The sequence below is a fragment of the Uloborus diversus genome, chromosome 6 (genome assembly GCF_026930045.1).
Source record: "Uloborus diversus isolate 005 chromosome 6, Udiv.v.3.1, whole genome shotgun sequence".
In the NCBI taxonomy this organism is placed as follows: Eukaryota; Metazoa; Arthropoda; class Arachnida; order Araneae; family Uloboridae; genus Uloborus; species Uloborus diversus.
The window spans coordinates 646,429-664,616 of record NC_072736.1 but is presented as its reverse complement, the minus strand read 5'-3'; the positions used below and the strand labels follow the sequence as shown (position 1 = coordinate 664,616).

At 34.1% G+C, this 18,188-nt stretch overlaps 1 protein-coding gene across 1 annotated transcript in view; it reads left to right on the top strand.

Moving 5' to 3' along the window:
* The window catches only part of LOC129224135 (trafficking protein particle complex subunit 8-like), a 109,031-nt gene that overhangs the window by 75,973 nt on the left and 14,870 nt on the right, over positions 1-18,188 (top strand). The window contains exons 20-21 of the mRNA XM_054858550.1: positions 1,075-1,240; positions 14,073-14,157. Of these exons, the coding sequence (XP_054714525.1) occupies positions 1,075-1,240; positions 14,073-14,157 (251 nt within the window). The remainder of the gene's footprint in view (positions 1-1,074; positions 1,241-14,072; positions 14,158-18,188) is intronic.

Sequence of the window (18,188 nt, the reverse complement as noted above, 5' to 3'; positions counted from 1 at the left end):
TTTCATCTGTTGCCAGTTTTTTTTTGTTCGCAAATAAAATAATTGAAATTGATTTTTAATAGTATAAGGCTTTTAAAAGAATTTGCTTGATTCTATAGTAGTGAGTCAGTCGTTGGTTTTTTAAAATTTTTAATTTTATATAGCTTATTGACCCAGAAGTTGTGGATGCAACTTAACATTTTTTTTCTGAGCTTCAACTGCTTTAATAGGTTTTTTGCTATGAATATGATGTTTGTTGATTATGAAATTCAGCCAGATGTTTCTGCGTTATAAAATTACTATAATTTCATTGTTGTCTGCAACACCATCATTTGATTTTAATAATGTAGTAAGATGTATAGAGGTAGTTATCAAAATAATGGAAACACTCTGTGACAAGTGTGTTGGGAATCGCTACTCTGCCATAAATGTTTTGTTGATAAAAGTGCCTTCGGACTCTAAACTCTCAAACTATTGAATCCAGATGGTGATTGAGTTCTCTGGTCATTTTTGCTGATGTTGTTCACTTTTTAGACATAACGATCCTCTTCAATACCATCGGTTTCTTTTACTGAGCTTCTCTTTTCGTCCACTATTTTGCTTTGCCGAGCTTGTCTCACCGCACTGCGTGTATGCTGATATGACTTTAGATGCTGTACCTCTAGAAATACCAAAAAGTTGAGATGTTTCAGTTACACTTGCTTCAGCTAGACACGCTTCAACAATTTGGCCTCTTTTAAAATTTAAGAGGTCCGACATTTCACACGCTTGGAAAAAGTCCAAGACGTCCAGAACTTCAGTTAATCAACCATATACTACCAGAATATGTACATTGCTATTTATTAAAAAATCCCAGACATCTAGTTTTATTCTTTATTACGTATGAAGCACATTGAAAAATGTTACTTTTATTCACCTTACTATTTGTTTGCCTTATCACTAATTGTGAAATAATAATCATATGTACTTGTTTTTTAAACCAGTTTTCTCCTAAACATGAAATAATAAAAAATTTGGTTTAATTTTGAAATGTTACTTGAAGCACTTATTTCATTCTTAATTTGTATACATAATATTTTTAAATTATTTTGTTAGGTACAGACTTTTACAACTTTCCAGTATTCTAATCACTTATCCATCTGTCAGCGTTCAGTCAAAGGCAATGAGAAGTTTTTGTTCCGAAGATAAGTTATCCAATTTTCATCCCGCTGCTATACCTAGTAGTCTCTTATTGTCTGTAGAGGTTGGCAACATCAGCCAGGTAAAATTTCTTTGTAATTTCTGTCATATATTGACTGTTTTTCAATGCAGTGTTTAACTTTTGTACAACTCATAATGTGGTGGAAAAGTGGTTTTATTCTTTCGAATTTGTTAGAAAACATGAACCACCAACTTAAATATAAAAAAAAACAAAATGAGGAAAAAAATTTAGGCCGATCGTATTTTAAGTGTTTCCGCAAAACTCCAGGACGTATCAATGTTTGGTGCCTACGTGGAACACAGAGAAAAAGTTTGACTTACCCCAATGTAGTGGAGACACAAATAAGCACAACTTTATTGCGTCGCATGTGAAAATTTATTCCGATGAACATCACTTACACGACGAATACCAAGATCCTAGGGAGCTCCCGCGGAGTAATCAAAACATGGAAGGGAATATAAAAGATTAAAATGTGAAAAAAATTAAGGTAAGTTAAGTTCAAAGTCCAGTTTATTGCAGGAATCAGGTTGTCACAGCAGAGGGATGTGCATCGCACATGGGGAGGATAAAAAAAGGCACGGCTTGTTGTTGCAGCGAAAGAACTCATCGTAGAGACATCAGCGAGGAAGATGATGTAAAACCACATGGAGCTGGCCGCTATACCACGGCGATGACTGAGAAATCTCCATTACTCAGGAAGAAAATGGCACAGCGGGAATCAGAACTAAATTCATGTCGACCGCGCGTACCGCTTTCACTATCCTGGTCTCACCAGCTACAGGTGCATCACCTGCCTTTTTGATCATATGCAATGATCATTGTGTAAAAAAAGAAAGGATTTTCATCCGTGCATGATCGGAGCTCCATCCACGTTGACGCGAACATTTTTCAATCTTTTTTAGAAAATCTTGATCAAATACAGGATCACGTTCATAACTAAATTATCATTTTTTTTAGAGAAACAGGGCTCTATGGCTCCTGTGCAATTATTTTACAATTTACATCCTTTTTTATGCCGATGCATGAAGATTTTGAATCACCGTCGTCGCCATCTCGAACGACCCATTCTCAGGTCAAGCGTCCACGCTCCTCACTTCCCAACGCTCCGTCACGTATCACGGCTAGCACACGACTCTTCACGAAAATTTTTGAGAGATCCCAGCTAAAAACCCACGCGGTCACGTGAAAAGCAGATATCTGTTATCTTTTAATAGTATTGTCACCCTATATTATTTTTTATCTCGTTGCTTACTACTTAATGATTTGTGTAAGAATTGAGTGTTTACTTACGGCATTCGGCCGCATGTTATATCAGTAGGCATCCGGTAAACACCATCCATCAAAGTTAAAGTTCGAATAAGTACTTCCATGTTTTCGCCACTTGGTGGCGCACTCGTCACGATCTCTCATGAGCGGGAAAGTTGTAGAAAGTTCCAGAAGCTGTTACATCGATCATACTTGGTACACGTGGACCAATGAGCGTTGAGCACGTCGTTTTGAACTTCTGTTCTTAAGGGGGAATCGTTGTTACGTTCGGGGCGATCGGGCAATTGATCACTGTCCAAGTATGTGATCTGTTAGCCATTGGAGCCATGTGAAGGCTTGTTTACAGCCAGTTCAGGAGATTGTATCTACATGAGCAAGGCTAGGAAGGATAGTAGAATGTTCAGCATACCTCCAAGTTATAAGATGCTTAGTTGAATTTCTCCACGTTGGTAATATAAGATTTGAATTTTATCTAGTCATTTTTGCTCACTACTTGAAAGTTTTTACTCAGGGTTGTAAACATGATTAGTATTAGGCAGCAGACGTAGGGTATGATATAGTGCAATATTTTTCCTGCTATTTCAGTTAGTGCAATAGTTTAAATACCCAATGGCCCAGTTCATTGTTTATTCTAACAAATGTCTTTAATGTTTTATTTACATAACATTTTTGCCTCAATAAAGGCTTTTGTTGTATTACATAATCGATTCTTTCTTGCAACTTTTGGCACAATTACACTCACAATATGTGAGTATTCTTTTAATAATGCAACAATATCCATACGCGGCGTCACCTAGCGCAGCGAATGGGAACACGGGAAAATGACATCACCTACTAGACCACGCCTATGGCCAATGAGCGAAAGAGGCGGGAGACAACGCATCGCGGGAGGAAGAAGGGAAAACATGGCCGCCAAAAACTTGGAACCGACGCCATTAAATCAGAAATCCGAACACATGAATTAAAAACGCGAATCTAAGAAAATATATGTGATTACTATATCACATTATACCCGGTGAAGGTACCACCTTGTGGTGGGAAAGTGGTTTATTCCTTCGAATTTGTTAGAAAACATGAACCACCAACTTAAATAAAAAAAAAAACAAAATGAGGAAAAAAATTTAGGCCGATCGTATTTTAAGTGTTTCCGCAAAACTCCAGGATGTATCAGTGTTTGGTGCCTACGTGGAACACAGAGAAAAAGTTTGACTTACCCCAATGTAGTAGAGACACAAATAAGCACAACTTTATCACATCACATGTGGAAATTTATTCGGATGAACATCACTTACACGACGAATACCAAGATCCTAGGGAGCTCCCGCGGAGTAATCAAAACATGGAAGAGAATATAAAAGATTAAAATGTGAAAAAAATTAAGGTAAGTTAAGTTCAAAGTCCAGTCTATTGCAGGAATCAGGTTGTCACAGCTGAGGGATGTGCATCGCACATGGGGAGGATAAAAAAAGGCACGGCTTGTTGTTGCAGCGAAAGAACTCATCGTAGAGACATCAGCGAGGAAGATGATGTAAAACCACATGGAGCTGGCCGCTATACCACGGCGATGACTGAGAAATCTCCATTACTCAGGAAGAAAATGGCACAGCGGGAATCAGAACTAAATTCATGTCAACCGCGCGTACCGCTTTCACTATCCTGGTCTCACCAGCTACAGGTGCATCACCTGCCTTTTTGATCATATGCAATGATCATCGTGTAAAAAAAAAGAAAGGATTTTCATCCGTGCATGATCGGAGCTACATCCACGTGGACGCGAACATTTTTCAATCTTTTTTAGAAAATCTTGATCAAATACAGGATCACGTTCATAACTAAACTATCATTTTTTTTAGAGAAACAGGGCTCTATGGCATCTGTGCAATTATTTTACAATTTACATCCTTTTTTATGCTGATGCATGAAGATTTTGAATCGCCGTCGTCGCCATCTCGAACGACCCATTCACAGGTCAAGCGTCCACGCTCCTCACTTCCCAACGCTCCGTCACGTATCACGGCTAGCACACGACTCTTCACGAAAATTTTTGAGAGATCCCAGCTAAAAACCCACGCAGTCGCGTGAAAAACAGATAGCCATATGCGGCGTCACCTAGCGCAGCGAATGGGAATGCGGGAAAATGACATCACCTGCTAGACCACGCCTACGGCCAATGAGCGAAAGAGGCGGGAGGCAACGCATCGCAGGAGGAAGAAGGGGAAAACATGGCCGCCAAAAACTCGGAAACGACGCCATTAAATCAGAAATCCGAACACATGAATTAAAAACGCGAATCTAAGAAAATATATGTGATTACTATATCACACATAAGAATGAGTGTATCTTATTTTCACGTCCTTGTAGACTGCAATATTGCTGATAAGAGCATTTGCAAAAGGTTGATTTAAAATTGATATTTTTCTTGACTTATTTTTTGCTGGACATTTTGTTATGACTGTTATGTTTAAATTAATAAAAATATACAAATTTTTGTCACAATTTACGGGATAAGCTTATGGGTGATGACAAAAATTTAAAAAAATGAAAAGTTTACATTTTACTTTTTCGTGGGATAGTTCAGTAGTAATAATTCATTTCATTTCAGTTCATTTTCATGACAGTTCAGTTAGGCTGGCACTTTATTATCAAAACTAAGAAATGTTAAATTTTCTGTATTGTGATTCAAAATGTATTTCTGAGATTAATTGCATACAAGTAGGTTTTGTAATTTATGTGGGCAAAAATAAAATCTTCTTAGCAGTTATTTGAATGAATGTTCTGAAGAACAATCAGTGTTGCTACAGTTTACATATGAAATTGTTGTCGATAATTTTTTACTTAATGTTGTACAGTCGACTCTTGCTAACTCGAAATTGAAGGGAAGACATAAAAAATTTGAGTTACCAAAAATTCGAGTTATCAAAAATCTTACAAAAAATCATTCTATTTAAGGTATAAGTATTCTTATATGCCTCATTAACAAAAGCGCACACAAAATAAGAACATACCTTACTTTATTTAAAATATCTGTCAAGAAGAGTTTGATGGGTACTCTTTTTTCTCTCCACGTCAATTATTTTTTCCAAATGGGAAACAGCATTGAATGTCTTTAAGTCCATATCAGGTCTCGATTCAATAAACAACCGCATCACATGCATGGTACTTTTTGCTTCATTAAAGGTTAGCTGTTTCGGATGGATAAGTTCTTCACTCTCATCATCTTCCTCTTCTGAGAGTGGTCGAAATTCGTCAACTATGTCTTTGTCCGATAAATTTCCACACACTTGAACATCATCATCTATGTTGACAAAGTCTCGAAATGTTGTTACAGGATCTAGCTGCAGAGCTTTTGACACTAAACTCCATTCCTTATCAACTACCTCGATTTCCTTTTCTTTTTCTTCCTCTTCTAGGTGGATTTCCTCAGCAGATGCTTTATGGAAACCTGCCTTTCTAAAGCAGTTTGCTATTGTCTTTTGTTCAACGCAATTCCAGGCTTTATCAACCATTCTCATTGCTTGCAACATATTTACAGAAGGGTTGCTTCCTTCATCAGTTTCAGCAATGCATTTTTTTACGATTTGATGACGATATTTTAGTTTGAAATTTTGGATGATTCCCTGATCTAACGGCTGTAGTTTTGAAGTGGTATTGGGAGGAAGGAACTCCAGTTTTACAGATTTTAATTTCGTTGTAATTGAGCTTGGATGGGCTGTACAGTTGTCAACAAATAGGACAATCTTGCAGTTTTGACTAGACATTTTACGGTCTAAATTTTTCAGCCATTTTTCAAACAATTCAGCTGGCATCCATGATTTTGTGTTAGCTTCATAATCCACAGGAAATGATTTAACTCCAGCGAAACATCTTGGCTTTTTTGATTTTCCTATCATTACTGGCTTCATTTTTTCTGATCCATCCATGTTGGTGCACAGTAACAAAGTTACTCGTTCCTTGCTTCTCTTTCCACCCTGGCAAGCTTCCCCTTTCACAGCCATTGTTTTGTCAGGAAGACATTTAAAAAATAGACCTGTTTCATCGGCATTGAATACATCTTTGTCGTCATACTCTTTTAGAATTGAAGACAGTGATCCCTTCCATTCTTCGCAGTCTTCTTGACTTACACTTCCACTTTCTCCACAAACTTTGTAAAAAGTGATGTTGTTTCTTTTCTTGAAATTTTCAAACCAACCACTGCTTGCTTTGAAATCTGTAAAGTTGAGTTGCTTCCCAAAATTCTCCGCTTTTTCTCTCAATATGTTTCCACCGAGTGGAATGTGCTGGGTACGGCACTGGGTAATCTATTTTATCAAGCACTTTTCTACTTCTGGGTATTAGTCCAGTTGCATACTGAAGGAAAAAAACCTTCCGTGGGAAATTTCGTGAGGAAATTGTGAGATCAATTCTAATACATTCCTTATGGCCTATATAACTATGCCTCACCGGGTGTTTTGCTTGAACCTGTGTCAGATGGCCTGTGTGACGTCATGAATCCAAGATGGCGGCTGCACTAGATATTGATGAAAATTTTCGGTTTTAACTGATTTTTGAAGCATATTATGACATTTTTTCAACTTATCTTATATATTTAACATTTTAATACAATTATATTTCAAATTTGAAAACTAATTGCCAATTTAAAATAAGTTATTCATTTAGTTTTTTTTTTTTTTTGTTTAGATGCAGATTTTTAGTAACCAGTAATAGTTAAAAAATATTTTGGAAAGCTTGTACGATAAAATCAAATTTATTATTCCAAAAAACCTGTAAAATAATTTACATACACGCGTTTCGGGGTTATAAGGAGCATTCTTTTTCACTGCAGGAAGAAATTTCAACTTCCGTTGCTTAATATTATATATAATAATAATTTTATTTATGTACTCAAGTAATGAATGATTGATTTCATTATCTAAACTCTGATTTTAATTCAAAATATAGATTTAAAGGTAAACAAACAGTTCTTACTTAAAGATCTTTATCTGAAGCGTTATCAAATATCGCTTTGTTGGCTATGATTTTCACATAAGTCCTCATCATCTTCATACACAAAGTTCAGTAATTGAGATTTGCATTTACATGAAACAATGCATTTTCCTTTTACGCAGCTGCATCGAACTAGTTTTAAACCGGACTCAGAAGCACAAAAAAGTGTACACTTAACTGGAACATAGAAGTTGTCTTTCTCTTCCCATCCAAAGTCTGACGGTGATGTTACATTCGGGTGCTGCTGGTCAGTCAGATGCCGTTCCAATACCAAATAATGCGCTCATAAAATGAAAGGGGACAAAGATGTTCTTGCAGGAGGCAAATTTTCATTTTGAGTCTCCTGCTTAAAAAACATGAACCAAAGAAATTCTCCAATATCAGAAATGTTTGTCAGCTGCATATACAGAACAAATAAAGCCTTCTTTCAATAACAATTTTATCATTTGTTCCGAATTCTTCAATTGACCCCCAGATGAGTCAGAGCGTTAAGAGTATCTTTGTCAGGCGTCTTATAAATTTTCCAAAAAGAAAGTTTTCCCTCTAAGCAAGTGAGCTTGTTATATTACTTTCTGACAGAGTATAGAGTCATAAGGTTCCTTTTGTTTTATCTAGTCCTAATGCGGTCATAATGCTGCTCATTCTTCGGTTGCTCCCTACCCCAGACAAAAATGTGCATGGACAGTGACATGATTTTAACCAGAACAATGCAAGCAAAAATACATCAGTGTCGGGCCAATATATATGAGTACTGGTTGCTTTTTCTCTAGAAGCATGAAGATAGTCCAATACACTAAAACCTGTGAAGGTGACCACCCTTGTAAGTTGACCATCTGTCTAAGTTGACCGCTTTTTTCAGGCACGGAATTAGCCCTTATCATATAAAGCAACTTCTGTAAGTTGACCACCAAAGTAGTGCACCGCAGGTGGTCAACTTACACAGGTTTCACTGTACTATTTTAACACCCGCCTCTTCATAACTGCTTTGCAGTGCAGTCACATCACCTTTTAATGATTTTTTAGCTTCATTTCTCCAGCTAACGATTAGGTTTTTTTTCAATGCTACGTGTGTATATTAACGCTTTATTCGCCAGATAAGCTGTTAAGTTATCCTTTGTTTTTACATGAGAAAGTAGGGTCTTCATATGTACATTTTTAATATTAGTACAATCGGTTATTTTGAACTCAATGGGTGTTAATGTACTTCTTTCTTCCGCATGACAGATTGGCAGATTTTAGCGAGTTTTCCATGTATGTGTCAAACACTAAATGTGTTTCATCGTAATTTAAAAGAATTTATTTGATCTTATTATTAAATTCTGCAGCTAAATCATTACGTGTTTTCACTTGCGTTGGTATCTTCTATGATTGTAGCTGTGCCAGTCCATAAAGAACAACACTGTAAGATTCTCTGTTCATTTGTTTCGGTATGCTTGAGTCTTTCATGGGATTCGGCAAAGAATCTTCGATGCTGCTGTCTACTTTTTCTGAGCCACATTCTTCTAAAACCTTCATTAACTTTAATTTGTTTTGGGACAATTTTATCTACCCATCCAGATTAAACGTAGACTGTGGAACAGTCTAAAACTCATATTCTGTTTTAAATCAATATCTGCTCGACTCCTCGATAGAACTAGCAGAAGTTTAAATAACGATCGGCTTTTAACTGTAGAACAGTGTCAGCTATATTTGTTGCAACTTTCTTTGTGCTATTTTTACATAGATTTAGCTTTTCTTTTTTCATTGGGCCAAGAAATTCGTGTTTTCAGTTTCAATTCTCTCTCGTTTGAAAGTGGCGTACATGTCACGGCCTTTGCTTAAAATGCCTGTTTGTATTGCTTCATTATGTTCAGACTTCGTTGTGTTAACAAGTTCACTTCCCTCATATATTATAGGGTTTGTTGATACTCTGAGGTCACTATATACACGGTTGCACATCTTCATGTAGTCGCTTTCCTCTTGAACCTGTAAATGATAATGTTTATTTTTTAACTCTAAACTATTTTTCTATTGAGTTATGTATTTACTAATCTACCAATTACTTTCATACTCCTTTTCTCTTGCTCAAAAGCTTCGTCTGACCCTTAAGCACAAAACGGTACAAAAGACTTTTTAGCAGCCCAATTGCCTTCCATGAATTCATTCCAAAGATTCTGTTGCTTTACTATAAGACGCTTCATATTAGTCAAGTACCATGATATCATACTTGCATAATTTGTTAAATTCAAAGCAAAGAAATAGGGAACGAAACCTTCGAATGAAGAAATGTTTAATTCCCAATTTCCTGATCTAACAGACCGTATAAAAGTAACATGGTATCCATCATATGCATGTATAACAAAGCAAGTTTAAATGTTGGTCCTCCAATTGATTCTGTGTCCTCAAATCTTCCATTTTTTCATCTATTTTAGAATCTAGAAATATCTGCATTATATTTGAGGAAAGTTCTTTTATTTCACCATACTTTTTTTCTTGAAAGCAACTAATTTTTGCACTCTATCATCACATTGAAATTCCATTTCTTCATTGTGTGTATAAAAAGCATCGAGGGTAACATTTAAATGGTGCAACCTTTAATGCAGAATGTGCTTCTGTAGTCCGTGTAACACACTTTCCTGCAAGAATTTTTGACACTACAGATTCACTGTATAACTCAGTCAAACTGTCGTCAAGACCTGTACAAGTTTTTGTTTGACAGAGCAAGTTTTAAAACTGGTTTGTATAATCAAATATCCATGGTGATTACTGTTGGTAAATTTTCTCCTAAAATATATTTAGTTACATGTACCAGTTTCTGCATGAACGTAATTGTAATTGTTTTAAGCTATTTAAATCTCAGGCTAACATGGATATTAGGAAAAATTATTATTATAGCAGGGTAGTGGAACCTTGGAACAGCTTACCGGAAGAGGTGGTAATGAGCACGGGAGTAGATAGTTTTAAGAGGACCATTGATGTTCACTGGGGATTGTAAATTGACTAGGACCAGTGTAGCTGGGCCCAGAGCCTGTTGCTGGTCGTCACTTTTGTATTTGTATTTGTAAGTTGCGTTGATGAAATGAAACGTGCGTTCTAAAAGATGCAAGAAAAGTTCCTAAGGCGTAATTATACAGGTTATAAAGAATTCTGGTAAACGATTATGCAGTCGAACCTTGTTCAAATGAACTCAAATGGACTTTAAAAGTGAATTTGTCTCAACAGTAGCTCGTTTTATTTGAAAAAAAAATAGTTTAAGTGTAAGTACATTAGGACGGGGATCATAAATGTAGTTCGCTATAGCAGTAATTCGTTATAAGCGTGTTCGAATTAACGAGGTTCGACTGTACTAATGTTTAATGATTTTAGCCTGAAAATTAACAGTATTTTTAACTGCAAAAACGCACCTGAGGTACTTTTAAACTAGCTTATTCTGAATGCCAAAGTCAAAAATGAAGCATTCAGAATTTTTTTTTTTAAATGAGTTAATAAACAAATAAATTAAGTATTTTACTTTCAACTTATAATAAGAAAAGTAATAGAATATTAATCAAGCAAATTTACCAGAAAATTATCACAAAATACCCAACAATTGAGTCAGAATTGCAAAAACTCATTACAGCCGCCATCTTGGATTGATGACGTCATACAGGCCGTCTGACACAAATTCAAGCAAAACACCCGGTGAGGCATAGTTACACAGGTCATAAGGAACATAATAGAATTGGTCTCACAATTTCCTCACGAAATTTCCCACGGAATGTAGTATGCCCCCCTACTATATTCCGCTATCTTCATTTTTTTCCGATCCCCTTGATTGTCATCAAAGTTTTTCAGAATAGTCTCTTTATTTTTGAGAATGGTTGAGAGTGTGCTATTCGGAATGCCAAATTCCTTCGCAATATCTATCTTTTTCTTTCCCCCTTTTTCAACCGCATCAATCACCTTTTTTTCTCTGCAATAGAAAGTGTAGTGCATTTTCGTTTTGTAGCCATATTTCGATGACAAATAAACCTGAGCTTTTTCACAGCACTAATAAGTAAAGTAAGAAGACGATGGATGACTAGAACGAGAAAGGGTTTGTGTTCGAGGAACTGGTCATTGAAGTTCAGAGAACGCTTATTCTAGAAACTCGACCATTGTCCACAGAAAACAGCAGCCGAAACATGTCTCCCCTCCCACATACCTGTGGTGAACACAACTGTGAAAATCACTAACAAAAGAGCCCGAGGACACGTTTTTCTTCTCTAGAGCGCGTAAATGAGGGAGAAAAGTGATAGCTGTTTGAAAATTCGAGTTTTAAGGAATTTAAAATTTTTTAAGTAAATGGGAAAAAAATTCGAGTTACCAAAAAGAAGGTGAATTTAATTCGAGTTAAAGAGATAAAATTTCATTAAAAACGCAATAAAGGTGCAGGGAAATACTTTTTTTTCGAGATATCGAAAATTTCGAATTATCGAAGTTTGAGTTATCGCGAGTCGACTGTATAAAGAAATAAAAGAAAACATCGGGTGGAATAGAGGGCTGTGTGAAGGGAGATCTTCAAATGAAACTTGCTTGCATTATTTTTCAACAATCTACTGGAATTTTAAACCACCAGATCAGTTAACACAACTCTATAACTCAAATCAAATTTAATACAAATGGTACAGTAGTCTTAATACTATATTATATATGCAAAAGTTTGTGAGGGTGTTTGTTATTCTTACACCCAAAAACTACTGAATGGATTTTAATGAAACTTTACAATAGAATAGTTTCTGCATCAGAATAACACATAGGGTACTTTTCGTCCCTTAATCTGAGGAAAAAACCCCCATAGAGAGCAATTTTCATATAAATTCTCTAATATGGAGGTTAAAAATACTTGCACATATTAACATTATATGTCCATGGAAAGCTCCGATTTTTCTGCTGAAGATGGCAATTGTTTGAAAATTCTAAGTAGAATAAAAAACGAGTTATAAACTTTTCAGTTCCATGTTCGAAGGCTTTCCTTAACCCAAAGTGTATCATCTCAACTCCTTGGCGATAGCTACAATTGTTGTATTGTTGAATATTTTTGATTTTTGTCTGACTGTTCATAGCTTTTCTCATGTCAAATCTTCTAAAAAACATTTTCGCACAAAATTGGCAAGTAATAAATGGATTTTGCCTATTATTTTCCATTTTAATGTAACTTTGATGCAAATGATGTTTATTTATTTATTTATTTATTTGTGTTGATTAGACACTTACTCATTATCCAATTGACCAACAGGAATCTAGCCAAACTTTTTTGCGGAAAGATTTCAATAGCTGAGGCTTTTAGCAATTTTTTCAAGTGTCCCTGATTTTTAAGCTAAACACAACGTAATACTGTTTGGTTGGTGTTCTTGGTTTTCACCATGTAACCAAACTATCATTTTTAAAATTTTTGTCTAAATGTAAATGAATCTACCAACTAAATTAGGCAAATCCATAAACAGCAGAAAAACTTCCACTATTTTGTCATACTTCCACTATTTTCAAACAATAGCTAAATTTTACTGTTTATTTTGGAAACACTTCGTATGAAAATGTTTAGCATCATATTATGGTCACCAAAAGTATCTCAGTATTTGGTGACAATATCTCTTCGACAAAAATTAGTAGCAGATAGTTTTGCAAAGTAGGCAAGCATTATCCAAGGTATTCCAAAACGATTACCGCAAATTTGGTAACATTTTAAATTGCACCAAGAACCCACAATAATTGACAATTTCCCAAACTAACAAAAGCAAGTATAGGGGGACAACATGCGGCTACATTTTTTAAAACATTTGTACTTCAATAGCCATATACAGATAATTTGAGACTCGATGTTCAAAAAAAAAAAAAATCAACTGATAATTTTTTTTAAACAAGTGAAGTCTAATTTCATATTTTAGAAGTTCTTCAAATTTTATGCCCTTAAATGTCTTGCTTTCGTTTCTAAATGAATACTATTTTGTTCTTTTACTATTTTATTTATACTTATTGCTATTTTATTTTTATGGCAAGGAAGAAGCTCGATTTTTAATCAATTCGAAGTGGTGTGTTTTGAGTTCTTTCAGTTAAAATAGATAACTAATGAAAGTAGTGACTGTTTCTCATAATTATTACTGACCCAGGCAACGTCGGGTATTTTTGCTAGTACTTAATAAATACAGGCTAATAATGAGAAATAAACAAATGGGGTAGTATTGCATGATTGAAAAATAAATAAAAAATGGTGAATAAATAATATTTAAAAAACAAAAAAGGTTAACTATTCTTGATATGGAGTGCCGCATTAAAAGACGAAGGGTGCCACAAAAAGTCCATGGTATCAATTTATATGTTTATATTATATAGACAAGGTGCCGTGAGAAAATTCTACTTTTTCAAAGGGTGCCGCAAGTCAAATAGTTTGAGAACCCCTGCATTATATTTTGAATTAGTAAATGAACCCTGGGGATAAAACCAAAAATAAACATTATGCTGACTAAAAAAAGGACAAAACTATTGAAATTTAGATTTTTTAGTTGCATTTCTAGGGTGTATGTTAAAAAAATTATTTAAATCAAAGATGTAAGATAATAATAATAAATTGTTTTAAATCATGATTAAAATTACTGAATTAATTCATTGACTATTTGTTTAACTAAAAATTCTTATTCTTTTGCAGGATATCAATCAAATCAGTCTAGCTCAAATTTCCTGCATTAGTAAAAATTGGTGCTTTATGCCGACTGAAGATAATTGTCGTAGAGGTAATTTTTTATTGTTCTAAATTTGGATTTATTCTTATATTATCAGAAATGATTGATTCAAATTTGAGAGAAGTATTAGTTACTCAGCCTTATTGGATTAAGTGCATAATATCCTGGAAGTACAGTGTGAACTTAAAGAATTCTAATTCTTTTTACCCCACATTCCGAAACATAATTTATACTCTTAGCTCTGTTTGAATATTTCTTGGCTATTAGTATCTAGTGAAACTTAGACAGAAATTGATGAATGCTACCATATTTTCGGGAGTAAGCGCTGCATCGAAATATATTCTCAAGGAAAACATTTTTTAATGCATGCGCCGCACGCGGTATAAGTGCCGAACCCAACATTAAACAACGTAAAAGCACAATTAGTAGTAAAGAAAGCTGGAATGAGATGCAAATGAAAAAAATATTTTTAATTAACAAAACTATGTATACTTGACTGTAAATATAATCTAATACCAGTTTCTGCTACCGGCAGGGCAAAAACCAGTTTCTGCCAGCAAAAAGCCAACCCTGGTATGTCATCCATGAACTCAAAAACTACCCGGCAGATTTGGCTGAAACTTTCACCGTTTGTTATTTATGGTACTGGGAATGTTTATAGACCAGTTCGAAAAAAATCTGATCGATAGTTCCTTTTTCATTCCAATTTAAGTCACAATCCATTGGATAAATACGAATAAAATTATCGGCTGCAGAAATTAATTCGCGTGAAAGATCTCATTGATAAGAAGTTAGCTGTTGCCATTTTTCTTGAGTTTGAACAAATAAATTCTTTCTTTATTGTTTTATGGCTTTTCATGCAACGGGGGGATTTAAAACTTTTTCTATTTGATATTTTTAGCGATTGATTGATCTTGCAAACTGCGTGAGTACAAAATTTGAGTATAGTCACGGCTTCACTTGATACCTGGGCCGATTATTATGAAAATTGCTATGTATATGTATTTTTCCACGGAGAAGGTGCATAATATGGTCATTGAAGCCACTCGCCACCAGGTGGCTCTGCAGAGTAGCAACTTCTGCCCCGTTCAACCGATTGTCATGAAAATCAGTATAATGATGTATTTTTTTGTTGGCGTAGCAACGCGTGTCGTGTACAGCTAGTATTTTATAATAAAAAGTTTTTATGCTTAAAAAAAAAATGCAATAGTATTTTTGGACATGGAGTAGCTTTAAACAAGATGCAGCTAAGTTTTTGTTCAGAATAGGTACATGAATTGCATGTTGTCGCATAATATGTTTATGTCTATTTTTAACTGCAAAAAGTAGACTTAAGTGCAAGTGTTCTGCAAGGATGTCAATACTTGATATTCGTATTGTGAAAGCTAAGTAGTGAAATAAGTACAATGTGATGTGTGAGCCTTTTAAGCTTCAGTGTCATGTGTTAACTACTTTTCTATATGTCAAGGTCTCTTCTAAGATTTCAAAACCCAATTTTTTTAATATAGAAATTTTGTAAGACCTCATTTTAAGTATTCTGTTCTGTATTGGTCTCCCATTCTTAAGAAAGATGTTAATGTATTGGAAAGGGTTTCAAGGGAGGGTTACAAAATGAGTAAATGAGCTTTCTAATTTTGCTTATGATTCTATACTTAGTATGCTTAAAATGTACAACCAAACCTGTTTTTGTGCAGTGGATAGGGACTGCATAAAAAAAAAATCCCACAAAACTTCACAAGTAGCTATAAAGAGTTGGGTCCGTCCACGGTGACTGACATTACAATTTGACTTTATTTTTAACTTACAAATTCAGCAGTCTTGAAATTAAATTTTGTTTCTCCTGAAATTGATCTAAAATATCATGATATGGTATATCACTGCCCCCACACTTGTTTTCAGACTTGAGGACATTTTTTTTATGTAAAATTAAGGGGAATAAAAAAACGTGACTGATATTACACTGAAGAGACTCTGAGAAAATTGACTTATATACAATTTGAAATCCTCTTCAAGCTAATAATGTAAAATCTAAACAGATTTTTTCCCGCTTAAAGTAGAGATTTTAGACTTGATGAAAACACTTTGTTCTATTCGAAAAACTTAAAAACGGAAAATATAAAAATTATTTAACCCCCGTGACTGATGATACAAAGATTTTGTGACTGATGTTACATTTACAATAAATTACTGCAATTATAAATTGTTTCTCCTTAAAAATGAAATTAGCACATGTTTTGTTTAAAATTGTATTTTAATTACAAGAAAAGTACATTTATAAAGTTTTAAAAGTTATATTTTTGATGTATTTCATAAAATAAAAAGTCCTCTTGCATTTATTACATCTAGTGCGCTAATTATTTTATTCCTTTCTCATGTGAATAATAAATTTCATTTTACATTGACAGGCTATTTTCAATGTTTTTCTGCTTGAATCTTGACAGTTACTAAATACTCTTAATTTTTAATTTCAATGCATCTAACTTCTCGTGATATAATTCTTAGTCATATTCTTCAAGAACCTGTTCTCCAGTTGCAGTCAACAATATTGGAACATGTTCTCTCTGCTGGAAGTGGTTCTCTCCTTAACTGCAAAAAAAAAAGTGTTGTTGCTAAACACCTGCTGCAGCTTATGAATTAAAAAAAAGTATTACTCAAATATAACTCTTTATAACATGACTGTGCAAGTCGAATGGCGATAGCTCTGAAATTTGCTTGAAGCTGTGACATTCAGAAATATTTCTGTATAGATGATATAGCACTTTTTTTTCAAATGTATTACATTCAGAATTAGATTGTATCTGTTTGTCAAATTCCATGTTGGAAATTTTTTTTATTTTGCAGTTTTCTTTTGTGAAGATATAACAAAGAGCGCTTTTAATAACTAACAGGTTTTACCAAGGTTTCATTATTTTAAAGAGGGGTAATGTAGCTAATAATTTAAACCTGTGACTTCAATACTTTAAATTTGTTCTACTCTTGTTCTACTTCATCATCTAATTTCTCTTTTTAGTTCTATTCTGAACTAACTTTGGTAATGATGCTAGGTTTTTAAAATTATTTTATTTTTTATCGTCCGCTCTTTTTAGCTTCTACTTTGTTTTACTTTTTGTAATTTTCATGTTTTCCTTTATTTCTTAATTACCTCGCCTCTTTTTTTTGCCTTTCTACAGCAGTTTATAACATTTGTGCAATTTGTTTGAGATTTATTACCGAAAAGAGAAATGTTACTGATGTTACTGTGACTGATGTTACATATTTTACATTTTTTTTACATATAAGTTTTAAATAATTAAATTCAACTATTTCTAAATATTTAAGGGATTAATATTAAAGATATCATCATAAATGAAGAGAATATGACTTTTTATAAAATTAGGTTTGTTTTTGTTTAAGCAGTGCAAACTTTTATACAATTTTGTGACTTATGTTACATTAGTGAGTATGAGGTCTAGTTTAAAAAAAAATGTTAAAAGACAATTATAACAGTTTGAAGTTTCTTTGTTGGTCTGATCTCTTCCTGTGTAAACTAAATTCCAATAAAAAATAAGATTGTAGTCATAACAATTAATTTTCTAAGTGAAAAAGGGGATTAATTTTTCGAGCCGCTTATACAACGACACATGGGTACTGAGTAATGTTGTTCAAATTTGCCTTTAAAACTTACAAAAAATGTGTTTATAACTTTTTTTGCATAGTTTTATAAAAATACAGTCTTTTAACCTCATATGAAAAAAGAGGTTACTGATACAATAAAGTTTTTTTTTTACTGTGATGTCTCTAGTTTCATGGAATTGCCCAGTTGTTTTCGTAACATAGTTAAAAATATTTTTTTATGTGGTGGATTTGGGACAGTGTAAAAAAAGTCTCATGTGGAAAATAACCCAATAACTAAAGAAATTACTAGGAGTTGCTTCTTTAAACGAAACCTAAATGAAGCAAGTGATGATAATTATGCTGACTAGTCAGACAAAATTTCCTGAATAAGGAAATTTTTGGGAGGTCACGGTGACCTTTCATCAGGGTGCCTCTGTCCTCACTTGAAGATACTACCACTTGCTTGTTTAATTTCGTCAATTGAGTCC